The sequence below is a fragment of the Pan paniscus genome, chromosome 17 (genome assembly GCF_029289425.2).
Source record: "Pan paniscus chromosome 17, NHGRI_mPanPan1-v2.0_pri, whole genome shotgun sequence".
Classification (NCBI taxonomy): Eukaryota; Metazoa; Chordata; class Mammalia; order Primates; family Hominidae; genus Pan; species Pan paniscus.
This window is the reverse complement of record NC_073266.2, coordinates 60,437,173-60,452,739: the sequence shown is the minus strand read 5'-3', so window position 1 is coordinate 60,452,739 and position 15,567 is coordinate 60,437,173. Positions and strand designations below refer to the sequence as shown.

Genomic DNA, 15,567 nt, shown 5'->3' with positions numbered 1-15,567 from the left:
CCAGGCTGGAGTGCAATGGCGCTATCTCAGCTATCTCAGCTCACTGCAACCTCCACCTCCCTGATTGAAGCAATTCTCTTGCCTCAGCTTCCCTAGTAGCTGGGATTACAGACATGTGCCACCAAGCCCGGCTAATTTTGTATTTTTAATAGAGACGGGGTTTCTCCATGTTGGTCAGGCTGGTCTTGAACTCCTGACCTCAGGTAATCGGCCCGCCTCGGCCTCCCAAAGTGCTGGGTTACAAGCGTGAGCCACCAGGCGCAGCCCAGTCTCCCTGCTTTTACTTTAATTTGACTTTGAGTCAAAAGTTAATTTTAGATGCATTTATTTATTTATTCATTCAAAAATAAACATTTAGTGTACGTGTGTGTTATTACTCAGCAAATATCAATGGCCCACGTGGTGCATAAATTTTCAGGTAAGAGGAAGGAATTATTGAAAACCAATTAGCACAATGGAAAGAGTCTGGCTTTGGGGTCCTATGGCCCAATCAATTTGATTCCTTGATATTGCTCTGTAACCTAACCAAGTTACTGCATGGCTCTCAAAACAATTTTGTTAAATTGTTCCTTCAAGGAATTTTGTAAGGTTATAAATCAAACTTAAATACTTTTAAATTGATATATAAAATATTATCCTAAATTTAAATTGTTTTAAAAGATATAATTTCTGCCTTATTTTAAATAATGATGTCTTCAATAAAAATCCTATAATTTATTGTAAATATATCTATTTGGACATAAAAGACATAATAATTTAATACTCATTATTATCTTTTTTATAAACTATATGAACAAGTTATTTAATAGTGGAAAATTGTACATGGTTCTTATTCTTGTTGAAAATGCTATATTTATTTAATTTTGTCATAGAATTTTATCCCACCTACCATAATAAATGTTTATTTTAATAACAGTGCTATAATAATTTTATTTTTTGTTGCTGTTGTCACCATCAAACATACTATTACTGTGTAAGCAAATGTGTGTGTAATTTCACTGGCTGTCCTCCTCCACAACTCCCCATCTTCTTCTCAAATGTAAACCTTTAGAAGGCAAGGGTCTTCATCTGTTTCGTCCACTGACATATCCCAACTATCTAAACAGCGTCTGACACATACTATTTTTGAATGAAAGAATGCCAGCAAGGGAACATAGGGAGTTCCAAGGAGGAGGAATGGGTTTTGATTTAAATTCAGTAATGAGAGAACACCTCCCAGAGAAGGCCCAAGTGAGTAATAATCTGAAAGAAATACAGAGCAAGCCATGCAGATATCTGGAGGAGAGTTCTCCAGGCAGAGGTAGAAGCACCAACAAAGACTCTCCTTGGGAAAGGGCGTTACTGAAAGGTGTGACAAACTCTGAAGGCCAATGTGACAGAAACAGAGTGATTAAAATAGAGGACTGAAGTACAAGAGAAATAACCAGATCCTAAATAGATGAGGAAGGAATGGTGATGATGGTAACAATGAAATGAAGAAAGAGGTATTGCAGAATGCTTAATTTGGAGGCGGTTTTAAGTTATCTCTCTTCCCTCTTCTCATTTTTCAGACAAGAAAATTAAGTCAGAGAGTTTGAGTAATTTTTTCATGGTCCCAAAAACCAAGACAAATGGGGCTAAATCTTAGTGACCTGTCTCCCAGTCTCATTTTTCCCATTTCACTGACAGGACATCAATTCTCAAAAGGAAAGCAGTGATTTGCCATCTTCTGTCTTTGAGTTTTTAGATTGTATTATTCTCTAAATTGCTTTAGTTTAGTACTTCGCATAAATATCAAGTATTTTTTGGAGGAGTGGGTGTGGGTTGGAGGAGTAATAATGAGTTATATGATCTTACGCTATATATATATATTATTTTGTAGGAAATAACCCCTTTCTATAATTTTCCTCTTTCATAACTGACAGTCTCTGCCTCTGGCCAAATACCACTGACATTCCAAGGAGGGTGATATATAATATTGTCAGATTTTCAGAGAAGTAAATTTGATGATTTAATACTGAATTATGCAAAGTAAGAAGCAGTTGACTTATATTTAACTTTAAAATGAAATAGTAAATTATGCGAATATCTGAATAATAAAATGGAAATTTAAATAAAAATATGTGCATGAAAAAAGACGTCCACACAAAATGTGTTTGCTTTAAAAAATGATTGTTTTTAATCTCTCACCACTGCCATTGTATGAACATTTAAGATGCATTTGGCCATTATTTATTATATGTACTTAATGAATATTTTATAAAGTCCTTGGAAACACTACATTTACATAACATATGTTAATGATATAGCCACTAATAAAGAAAAAGGGTCTTTGATATGAAATCCATCAGGTACTTCCTAACAGTATCCAGGGCTTACCGTTAAGTAATGTCCATTTCTCTGGTAGGGTAATATTCTTACTTGCTGTACAAGGGTAATAAATTAACTGTAATAATTTTAGAAGTTAAAGCAAAGGGCTATTGAGTCTACTAAGCATTCTTTATTTTCATCCCTAATTACTTTTATAAAGATTGCAAATATTCGGACCCAATGTCTTCTCTACTCATACACACTCTTCACTTTCTTTGTATCCATAAAGCCACTAACCAACTTTCAAAGAAGCGTTTATGTGCATAAAGTAGAAAAAGCCTCCTATTGTTATTTCTTTTCCCAGATATTTTTATGATGACCACATAGTTAAGCTGAAAAAACGCTTCACATATTATTTCAGATGTACTCCTATCTAGATAATTAATTTTTAAAAGCAATAAATATAATTATACATATATTTCTAGCATGTAGGTTTTACACCCTACAAAAATTTTTAAAAGTATGGTTTTTAATAATAATTTCTGTTAATATTCATCAAAAATTAAAAGGGGCTTATTCAGATAATTTAGAAGCATTTCTTATAGAAGCTAGTAAGATACAGAGTAACATTAAAGCCAAAGTTATTTTTTTCAGAAAATGATTTTTTTTTGGGGGGGGGAAAGTATAACATTTCATTTTCCTTCATTTGACATTTCCACCTTTCCTTTAAATATCCTTTTCCCCCTTATGCTGAAGCCTGCTATGTGTTCAGCAAACCTATTTTCTTTTCTTCCTAACATGCACCCCCATCTCATAGTAGTTAGGAGGAGCCAAGTAACTGAGTTTTGATAATAGACTGTGGATACAGTAATGTACAATATTTATGGCACTTTTTTTACTTAACATTCTGTCACACAATTCTCTGAATTCTCTTACTTCACTTTTCTGCCAATTTTTCATAAAGAACTCAGAGGAGGCCTTGATGTTCTGAGGGCTGAGAGACCTCTTGATGAGAGGATCTGGGAAAGACTCCATAGAACACAATGGTCATCTTCCAGCATAACTTATGTTGCATTTGACATAAGTGAAAAATAATTGCAGCAAAGACACCAAAAGCTTGTTCAGCCATTTGCCTTTCGCACTAATAAATTCTTTATAAGACAGAGCTAGGAAATAGCGTTCTTATACATTCTACTTATGCCAGGGCACCTATTTCCATCAATCTCTCCACTACCCACACTCACACATGCATGCAGCTTAATTTTCTGGTTCAGGATGTCTAAAACACATCTAGAATTCACTATATTTGAAGGGTTCCACCTATTTATTTGGTATTGCCAATATCTAGCACACAGTAGATGCTCAATAGGTGTTTTATGGGTGAACTTTAAAATCTTTTGGAACGGACAGCATGATTTTTCTTGTTCTAAGCGGTCTTGACCAAATTGGTATCCAGTGACAGTCTTTCTTACACTTTTCTCTCGGCCTTTTTAGACAAATAGATTCTAGTCCTCTAATTGAAATAATCTGATGCATAGATAAGAAGAGAAACTAAATACATTGTGTTTAGTTCATATTTGACCTAAATTCTCCATGAAAAAATTAATTGCTCATTTTCAGCATCAAGTTTTGAAGATCTATACTTCAAGAATTTTGTGGGCTCCATCTTACACATAAGGGTTTACTGGTCAGTGAGAAATGAATAGGAGAATATAGTTGGCCTCTTGAATCTGAATTTCTCCATACATCCTTCCACAGAGCCAAAGTACCAACAAAAAGTACAATTAAACCACATGTGATCTATGCCATGAATGTCAAATTACCTCTAAGTAGAAAAATAAAGCAGAGGTCAGGTGTGGTGGCTCACGCCTGTAATCCCAGCATTTTGGGAGGCCAAGGAGGGTGGATCACCTGAGGTCAGGAGTTCGAGACCAGCCTGACCAACATGGAGAAACCCTGTCTCTATTAAAAATACAAAATTAGTCGGGCATGGTGTCACATGCCTGTAATCCCAGCTACTTGGGAGGCTGAGGCAGGATAATTTCTTGAACCCAGGAGGCGGGGGCTGCAGTGAGCTGAGATCGCACCATTGCACTCCAGCCTGGCCAACAGGAGCAAAACTCAGTCTCAAAAAAAAAAAGGAAAAAAAAAAGTCAACAGAAATTCTGGTGCCATTACAAGGTTGTGGTTGTGCAGGATGGAGAGAGAGAAGACTTAAAAGACTGAGAAAAAGAGGAGAGGAAAGTCAAGTACTTAAATGAAATATTGGTAAAATCATCCTTTGAAAGAAAGCCATACAACGCTAATTGCCAAAATACTGAAAATTAGTCTGAAAGTTTATGTTTCACAGCAGTGATAATGTCCTTGACAGTAAACAGAACCAGAACTGACAATCTGCTTCTCAGGGAGATGGAAATAAGTAGAAAAGCAGTATTCATCTTCAAGATGTGGCAGTGAAGGAAAAGGTAGGAAGGTAATGAAGAAAACTAAAGATTCTGTTGAAAACAAAGAGAAACAAGATATGACAATCACTTCTATGATCCCCACCACCTGTCAATGTTACCTAATTTGAAATAAAAAAAAATCCTGCACTTTACTAACCTGAGAGAAGACAACACCCTTGATGTAATAACTGAATATGTAATGCATAGAAACAGAGAAAAAAAGGTGACACAAACATGGTACAAAACTACCCTAAGAAGAAAAAAGAAAAGGGAATCAACTGTTTTAAGCTAATAAATATTCTCCCCCAAAATTTAACAAAGCATTGACATGTACTACAAGAAGCTTAACTGAATTAAACATCCTCAAATAATCGTGTGTAGATGAATTTAAAGACAGAATCAGAAATTCAAAAACTGAGAAACAGAAATAACTTAAAGAAGATATATACTGAGAAAAAAGAAATTGTAGGAAAAGACAAAATCATCTGAGAAATAAGGGACAAATCACAAGGTACCCTTGGGAGAATAGTTTGGAATGAAAACTGAGACATTTGGAGAGCAGGGAAACAATCAAGAGAATTAACATGTGATTAATAATAATTTTTACAAGGTCTAAAAAGTCAGAGAAAATGTGGTAGAAATGAAAACCAGGCAAAAAATATTCAACAGCATAAAAAGTCAAATCCTTGAAGAATAAAAACAACAATATGTAAAAAAAAAAAACAAAAAAAACCACGATTCAATAAAAAGTTCTAGAAATTAAAGAAAATATGTGTTTACTTATTGAAACGACCCACTTGTACCTGAAAAAAAAAAATCTGAAACTGTTTTTTTTTTTTTTTTTTTTTTGAGACGGAGTCTCACTCTGTCGCCCAGGCTGGAGTGCAGTGGCGCAATCTCTTCTCACTGCAAGCTCTGCCTCTCGGGTTCACACTATTCTCCTGCCTCAGCCTCCCGAGTAGCTAGGATTACAGGCACCCACCACTATGCCTGGCCCATTTTTTTGTATTTTTAGTAAAGACGGGGTTTCACCGTGTTAGCCAGGATGGTCTCGATCTCCTGACCTCGTGATCCGCCCGCCTTGGCCTCTCAAAGTACTGGGATTACAGGCGTGAGCCACGGCGTCCGGCCTGAAACTATTAATTTCAAGACATAACTTAGTAAAACTAGCGGACTATAAAGAAAAAAGAATCCTTAGTATCTCCAGAAAAACAGATCAAACAGTTAACATGGTTCAGAAAAGTGCAGGACAAGTATTTTATATCCAGCCAAGTTGTCTTGTAAGTATCAAGGCTATAGAAAAATAGTTCTAAATAGGCAAGAACACTGGAAATACTGTACCCATGAATTCTATCATAAATATATATATATATATATATATATATATATATATATATTCCTCCATCCAATCAAGGGAAGATTGGTAAAGCTTTGAAAAAAAATTGCTAATTGATGAAGATTTATTATATTCAATTTTAAACCTTAGACTAAAACAAGAATAAGAACATGAGTACAAGAATGTGAATGGACTTAACTTGCCTATTAAAATAAAACAAATTTTAAATTGGTACAAAAAATCCAGCACTGTAATATACCAAGAACCTCCTGAAACACAGTGATTTACGATTGTAAATTCAAAGAAAAATTAGGAATAAACCCCCAAAATAGAAACAAAGTTAATGCAGTGATTATAACTTTGATCAGACCAAAACGATAAAAATAATTAAATGAGATAAGGGAAACTTTTAAATAATAAAAGCCACAATTCACAATTGCATTGTTCATTGATACCCTAACATTCTGATCAAAATATTGATTTATGACTTATGCTGGTATTTTCTAGGACAACTGTTCTTACTTGGGACATGTTGATCGTTACCTGTTTCTCAATATTGTGTTCTTGTGTGTATATAAATGAATGTTTTGGGAGTAAAAGATAGACCATTGTTATTAGATTTTTAGAACCAATGTATTAAGATATTATAAAGTCAGTACAATTAAAATATCTGAAAAAAGGATAGAATTATGTTCTTTGAGTTTCTTATGAAGTTGCTCTTTAGCAAGGAATAATAGAATGCCAATTTTTTGAGGATATAAAACTGTGTAACATAAAATGAAATAAAATTTAATCTCCAGTCTGACTGATAGCAGATTCTCTCCAGTGTGATAACAGGTTGAGCTTGATAGGTACTTAGGAGAGATTTTTCAAAAATTGTTTTTTATAAATTATCTCCCCCAAATGGAAATGCCTGTTAGATGTCCTATAGGGGATCCACTTTGTAAAACACAAAAGAAACTTATACAAATCAATCTTTCTAAAATTATCTTTTGAATTCTGAAAAAAAGCTCAGCTGGCTCCTTTTGCTTTGATTCTGTCTCAGCGGTGGGTCAGAAGATTCCACACTTAAAGGGCTTTTTTCAATTATACAACAAGCAGCAGGTTTCCATTAAAGCACAAACTCCATCATCTAAATATATACTTTTTGTTTTGTTTTGTTTTGTTTTTGCGGGGCAGGCTGGCGGGGGGAGGTAGCGGGGGATGGAGTCTGGCTGTGTCACCCAGGCTGGAGTGCAGGGGCACAATTTCGGCTCACTGCACCCTCCACCTCCCAGGTTCAAGTGATTCTCCTGCCTCAGCCTCCTGAGTAGCTGGGATAACAAGCATGCGCCACCACGCCCGGCTGATTTCCGTATTTTTAGTAGAGACGGGATTTCGCCGTGTTGGCCAGGCTGTTCTAGGACTCCTGACCTCAGGTGATCCACCCGCCTTGGCCTCCCAAAGTGCTAGGATTACAGGCGTGAGCCACTGCTCCCGGCCTAGGTGTTCTTATAAATAACTGTAACAGGTAAGTCCCTGACTGATTCATTTATTTCTGATGTTGGCTGTATGTTTCTCAAGTCTAATATCCAAATATTTCTATTATTTATTAAAATGCTTTCATATCTTCTTTCTTAAATTTGTTCAAAATTTCTTCAGGCTCCACAATTCCTTCCAAATTGCATAGCAATTAACTTAGCCCATAACAGTTCTTCCTATTGCTTCTTGATAGCTTCCATGACTATCGTGTACTGCTACCTGATAGAGGAAGGTTTAAATGTGTGAATAGAATGGTGTGACATTTGAGTAGCAATATCAATCATTCTTAACATTGTTAAAGAAAATCAGAGCCAGAGACTAGTTAAATTGGTAAGAACAGATTTTATTCAGGAGCTATGGCAAAGGATAAAGAACTACATATAGAACTGGTCTTAGTTCCAAATACAGCAAGCACTAAGGCGGGTGTATAGCCGAGAAGCAGGATTGGGGTCAGTGGATGGAAAAATTACTAAGAAATATCCAGAAGAGGTGATTCTGGTTAAACAAATTTAATGAGATTCTTGCTGAAGGCAGGGAAATCAAATATTCCTTGAGGAGTGGTGGGGATGAAGAATTTGATCAGGTATTGAGAATGATCAGATATCAAGGGTAAGGGATGCTCTCTAAACTGATTTAGCAGTATTCTTGCTAAATCTGGGTTATGAAAAGATGAATATGGAAGTACAAAAGTTTAGGTGTAGGTGAGAAGAGGGTTCAGAGGAGCCTGACTGAAGTTCAGGAACTAACTTCAGTCAGGAACTAAGAGAGGGAGGCAACTGTCATTTTAAAATTCAGGAAAAGCATTTTCCAAATGCTTCTTCATATCCACTTAATAAACATGTTGCTTTCAGTTTGTTTACCTGAAGTATTCTAACTCCTCAGGCTATCTGTAAGGAACGTTGATTTGCATTTCAAAAATTTGCCCAAAGCTGTCAAATTGAGTAATACTTACATGTAGAGACTTCTTTTGTCACTGCAAATAAAGGAAGTAAACAATTGTTAAAGCATAAAACAGAAATTCTCTTCCACTGGGTCAGTTTCCATTTCTTTGCTTTTCTCAGCAGGGTCAGACTAGCGCATTCCACATGTTTGTTGAATGTAACTAAGTCTTCTCTGCTCTGAATATTTGCTAAAGTGTGTACACACTTAAAAACAACCAGAGCTGGACACTAGTTAAAGCAATAAAAATAAATTTAATCCAGGAACTATTTCCATAAGGGAAAAGAGTCCTCAGTATAGAACTGGGCTCAATTCCAAACACAGAAAGGGCATGCAGAGATGTATACGCAAGGCACAGAGCAGGAGGAAGGTGAGAGGGGAGGGTTTACACCTGTGAATGGAAAATTTCTAAGAGGAGACATCAAGGGGAGGAAGATTCTTGCTAAACTGACTTAGCAGGATTCTTGTTGAAGGTAGGACAGAGGATCAGATATTAGGGGAGGAGTCTCTCTAAACTGACTTAGCAGGATTTGACAAGTGGGATACATAGACCCAGCCAGAATGCAAGGACAGGGTCCATGTTTGAGGCCTAGTAGAGAAGAAGGCTTAGGATCTTACCTAAAATTTGCTCAAGGAGAGAGTCTGTTAACAAACACACATGCAGAAGTGAGGAAAAAAGAAAGAGAAGAGCTATTATACACTATTTTTATCTAAGTTTGTTGTTTTGCTTCAGAGTTCCTTTTGCTTCCTAATAATGGAAATTCACATGAGGAAATACTTTACAATAGAAATATTACAAATGTTTTACAAAATCATAGGTTTGGAAATAATGTGGAGGGTACAGAATTACAGAAAAAAAGTAATGAAGAAAAGGTGGTCGATAACATAAATTAGGCAAAATAAAAGTAACTGAAATAATTTTAATTTTGAACAGTTAAAGACAAAAATAATGTAATTACATATCTTTATAGTTCGTAAGAACTTCAGAGGGTATCTATTCACTTTAAAGATGAAAAACTTAGAGTCCCAGAGAATGTACAGATTCTTTGGTGAAAGGGACTTGCACATCATTACCAACTATTCAACCAGAGAAGGTCAAGAGGGATTCTGTAACTGGTTTACATTTTCATTATGTCAAGAGCTTCTTTATTTTTACTCTAATACCATTTTTATTGAAATACACTTAAAATTTGAACATATTTATTTCAGAGAAGTATCTGGCATTATCTGACACATTTTTCCCTCTAGAACTTCGTCTTATTGTTTTCATTTTGTGTGAAATTAGTCACTCACATAACTAACTTATTCACCATAACCTTTTAAAAGATTGGTGGGCTATGTTGGTAAATAACTTATTGATGAATTAGTGAATTTTTATTAAACAAAATGTTTTTTTTTTCTTTCAGCAATGACAATGCAGTTTATTAGTCATCAGTTCCCTGATTATCATGACCCTACTATAGGTAAGTGGAAGCTTCCTTTCTCTGTAAGCTCAAATAAAGACACTGTGACTAAGTGGCTTGAAAATAATAGCAATGTTGATGGAAAATAAATATAATTTACTCTATGACCCAGAACACATACACACAAATCTATCATATGTAACATACCACAACAGAAGCTTCAAGAGACAGTATTTGTCTTACTTCTTGCCGGGTACTCTGGTATTATCTATTCTATTTCTTTCTGGTAAATGGTGGTTGGAATCCATTAAGTGATTTCAGTATCTAATAATGGATATCTATCTGCATTTGAGAAGTTTCTCTGGATAATAAAATTGTACTCTGGATAATAAAATTGATGTGATTATATATGTATTTGCTCACTTCTGTCAGTCTCTGAATTTTCTACTGCAGAGTTATTTAGCCATGTTAATGGTGCATTTGGAACGTTAGATATAGACATAATATTATCCATCATTCTCATCTTGAAGGTTAGGAAACTGACATTTAAGGTGTTAAAATATTGCTAGAGCCAAAACACCACCCATGTTTTATTCCTCCTACACAGTTTTCTTTCTGTCATAATATACTGCAGAAGTTTTGCATTGGGGAACAAGTTTTCTCCCTCATTCAAAGCACAAAAGATGTCTTTAAAATTGCTTTACTCATTCAAAAAACTACTTTAAAGAATTGGCTGGAAATTTTCAAGCAGAGTCCACCGTAGTACTCTTTGTCAGAAACACACTGGTATTAAAAACACATCAAGCATTATTTCCCAGAGAGGGAGGCATATAGCCTCATGGCTGACTGGTTGCCTGGATGGTGAGCTCCTTTAACCACTCCCCATTACTTACCCTATTTGTTCCCTCAGTCTGAATATATCTTATCCTCACCCCACCCATGGGTAAGATCATCTAGTTTCTATTATGCTTATCAAGAAATTTTAATTCAAGATCCTACTTGATATATTAAATGGTATGCTGTAGATTATACTCCTGTATTCTTTCCCAAAAGTCCCCAGAATATTTGCTTGCATACCATTGCTGACATATATAAAACATACTTATTTTTAAATGTCTGATTATTTATTAAGACCACCTCATCAGTTGAAGTAAATCGATTAGATTTAAGTACATGCAATTAGTATGTGGTAACTGGAAAGGACTTCCTCAACAAGTTGAGGTTTGTTTCTAAAGAGAAAGAAACTACTTTGTAAAGTTTTAGAAGTGGTTAGCTGCAACTGTTGCTTGGTAATTCTCTAAGTCCATTTTCTAAATATCTTAATTCCAGAATGCCAATAGCTTTGTACCACACACTGTAAGTTACACAAAAGGGACAATCTTTGGAAAAATCTCTGAATCTTTTATCTTGTTGGAAAATTCAATAATATATAATTTATGATATCAGAAATTCACTCAGTTGTTGATTATTTTCTGTTATTCTTAAGCTTTGTATGTATTGGTGTCTCAAAAACCAGCCTCTTGTTCATCAACCTCTCACGTCTAACAGCTTGAACAGGGCAGTAGATGTGAATAAATCATAAATGACTCCTTCAAATAGAAGAAATGAGAAGTATATGATGATGTCTCCTTTGGTTATCCATGAGACACATCTATCACTTGAGATTAAGATACCTGGACATTCAGTACTAACAGATAGCTACAATCATACCTTTATCTGGCTATAAATAAAACAGCTTTAGAAGAAGAAGTTTGAAAATGGAAACATAGAGTACTTTATTACTTTTGATCTGATTTTCCTATCATTTCATTTTGTGGCCTTTCTAATGGGAATATTGGTTAGCAATTTTCCATTGGTATCCTGCTTGCAGAAGGTAAAAGTCTGAAATAATTTACCTTCCACCTGCTTCTGCTACATAACTGTAACTCAGTGTGGCTGACTTAATGACCTCTTAAGAGGAAATTCATATTAGTACAGTTTGAAAATCATTCAAATTATAAAAGAATAACACCTATCAAGGATACTTTTTTCACAATTGAGATACGAAATAAATATTTTTCAATCCTTCTCTAGATCTGTTTGTTACCCTACTGACTGAGGCTTTTAAATAGCCTTTTGTCTAAAATAATTGACAGATATATATGGCTTTATTTTCTCCCTTATATTCAGCTTAGAGTTATTCTTCTTTCAAATATACCCCAGTTCTGAAAACGTAAGATCCCTTTATCACTGAAAAGAGTTAGATATATTATTTGATACCAGTGTTCATCCCAAGGAGTAATTGTTCCCCTTATTTATTGGCAACAATTTCAACATCAGTAACCAATGAATTTATAATAATAGAAAGGAAAAGCAGATTGGTTAATATTAGGTTACTTCACATTACTGTTTTTGTAAGGGTTAAAGCAGAGGAGACTTCTTTATTACACTGACTTAGGTAGAATGGAATCTCTTGCTTTCAGAAAGTATTGGTCTGTTCACGGGTCTATTTGCTTGCTTAAAATTTCAGTTGGTTTTGTGGCATCTAGTGTGAGTGACTTCATTTTGGTTTGGTCTCATCTGTTAGGCCCAGGGCAGGAGCTCAGTCCAAAACAATTGCCTGCCATAATTTTGTTTCATAGTTTAGAGCAGATAATCTCTGCACTTATTTTTGAAAGATGCATAGGAATTAGGCTGGTGAAGAGGAGGGATTGCTAAAACAAAAAGTATAGGCACCGAGACAAGACAGCACAACAAGTGACAAAGCTGGGGCATTTTGGGAACCAGAAGCCCAAGGGTGAAGCAAATGGTATAATATGTAGGAAGGCAAGCGAGAGCTAAATACATTACCAGGCACCAGATCTTTGAAGATCTTGCAGGCCTGGCTAAGGGTTTAGATACCTACAGTCTTATACTCTTCTGTGAGAGAAAGATGAATATTACTGACAGCCTGCTTAACTTTTCCATTTGTTAGTTCCAAGGCAGAAAAACTAAACATGCATCAACTTTAATAACTGATTTTCCGTAGTAGATGTTTACTTTTTCCAGGATTCCTTCTCGTGGTAAAGCACCCGATCCACCAGCATCTCATACCAGAAACCCATGAATAATTCATGATACCTATTTAAACTTCTACATTAAACCACTCACAAAATCCTGTTGTTTCTACCTTTATAACAGGTTTTAAAACTGTCCCCATCTCTCTATAAACTTTTCTGTCATCTTTTTCTAAGCCACACCCATCTCCAATTTGGACTTGTTTTAAAATTGGTTTCTACACAGAACCAAAAAAAATCTTGAAAACTATAAATTTGGACTACTGTAATCTCTGTTTGATGGTCCCTAGTGTTGTATTATTTTTAGCATAAAAAATTCTAAGAACAAAATGAAGACTCTCATGGTCTTGCTATTATTTATGTCTTCAGCTTCCACACTTGCCACTTCTTTCTTGGGCATCAACCACATCCACCTTATTTTAGATCCACAAACTAGTCAAGCCCTTTTCTGTCTTATGGCATTTTCATCCATATTTTACCCAGAATGCTCTTCATTTTTTCACCTACATCTTTGCTTCATTCACTCATAGTTTTCTCTTAAACTTAAATTTAAATATTGCTTCCTCAAGAGCACCTCTTTTGACTTCCCAAAAATAAGCCTTTCTTTTATGCATTCTTTTAGAATGTTGAATATTTTTAATATCACTAATGTCTATGAAGTTAAATAATTGTTTAGATAATTATCTGTCAAATTAAAGTGTCATAAAGGTTAAAAATGCCCAATATGTTATTACTAGTGTATCCCAGACCTAAATAGAATGTTGAACGTATGGCAGATGATATAAAATATTCATTAAATGGAAAATTAGTAAGCAAATACATTTCTAGGAAAGCATTAATCATTTTTAAATATTGCTATAGTAACTTTAGAGTCCTGGTGAGCAACTAAACTAATAACTAATCAAAGGTGTTCTAGTGGTCTTTTATAAAAATTCTCTATGTTTGTTAACTACTATTTCTTGACCTAAAATGATTAGCAAAAGAAAATTTTCATGAAAAATTAAAAACATTGTGCTAATGCCAATCATTTTTATTTTTTCTTATCTTACTCCTCTGCTCTTCTAATCCTTCCTCTTTATTCAATATTAGTTCCTTAACAAATGTTTATGTTTCAGGCATTGTTCAAAGCAAAGGAGTCAAAGGTGCACAATGATAGGAAAGAATTCCTTTTTCATTGAGTTTCTTTGCCTACTTTTATTTCATTATCTCTGAGAGCTGATCATATCTCCTTGTCTAGAGTCCAATTTTTCTTTTTTTTGTCTCATTGCATTAAGATGACTTGAGGTCATTACATTAATACAGAACACAATTTAGTTACAAAAACTGGCTTTAAGGACCTATCCATTGTTTCTTAGGGTTGCTTTCCCTTTGGAAAGAAAACAGCTTTAACAACTGAGCAATCAGTTATTATTTTATTATCTCATTTGCCCATGCATTTATTTGGTTCTCACAGTGCCCAGAAATTCATAAGACCAACAAGTTTCCAACTATACTTACCTATCCTATTTTCAAGGAACACTTCCTCTTGTAATTGACTCAACTGAGAATGCTTTTCCTCTTTTAGCATTTTGGACTTCCAATTTCACTTACAAACCATGAAAACTGCATAATACTCTCATCTGAAAGATTTATATTCTTCCTAAGCAATCGATAAGGACTGTAACAAGTTCTACAAAAAAAGAATAAAATGTTATATATAGAGTTAAGTCTTCCTGAATGACTTGGGAAGCTTAAAAAACAAGGACTTTATATAAGCAGCAAAGTACATCAACAATATAGACAGGTCATCTGCAGATAGCCTCATGCTCAATGGCTGTTAGACCAGCATGGAACAAATGTACTACATTAAGTATACATTTCTCAATATCTCTTGTATTGAGAATCCTTCTTAAGCTAGGAATTTAGAAAAATACTACGTTTGAATTACACTAAAATGGCCTGTTCTGTGTCTAAAATGTACACTAATAGAGTCACTCCTTTGTGTCACTAGAAAATTCCTGTTGAAATATAAATGCTCAGGGGAGAGTTAATGCCCAGAGCCATTAGGAGTCATTTATATATTTGCATAGATTAATGTATCCAATTATTCTAGAGAGCAAACCACAGAGCCATGGTCTACAGGGAAACACTGAACAGATACTTACTGAAGGGGTCTGGAGAAGGGAGGATATTACTACTAGTCAGAATAAGTGCTCCAGTATAACTCTTGAAGGAAATCAAGGCCTATAAACTAAACTTGGAGAATTATATTTATTAATGACTCTGGAATGTTTGAATGTGGTACAATAGAAAGATAATTCGTATGAAACTAATTAAATTCGATATTGAATTCTGCCTTCATCCTGGCTCCTTATTTTCTTTCCAAACGGATCCTGTAACAACTTCTTGCTTGCTATGCACCAACCACACTGGACTCCCATTAGTTCTTTAAATATGCCAAGCAACCTCTTCTCTGCCTTTGGATTTTGTCAAGATACTCTCCTGTACCTTAAACACCTACCTTCTGCTCTTTACAGAACAAGTTCTTACTCATTCTTCAGGTCTCAGTTTGCATACATCTCCTCAGAGAGACCTCTGATCACCTTATCTAAGTTAACTGC

The 15,567-nt window shown here is 35.0% G+C and overlaps 1 protein-coding gene across 2 annotated transcripts in view; it reads left to right on the top strand.

The window, feature by feature from the left end:
• RIT2 (Ras like without CAAX 2) overlaps positions 1-15,567 on the top strand; it is a 373,037-nt gene that overhangs the window by 71,704 nt on the left and 285,766 nt on the right. For both annotated transcript variants that reach the window (XM_003830210.7, XM_003830211.7), the window contains exon 2: positions 9,936-9,992. In XM_003830210.7, the coding sequence (XP_003830258.1) occupies positions 9,936-9,992 (57 nt within the window). The remainder of the gene's footprint in view (positions 1-9,935; positions 9,993-15,567) is intronic.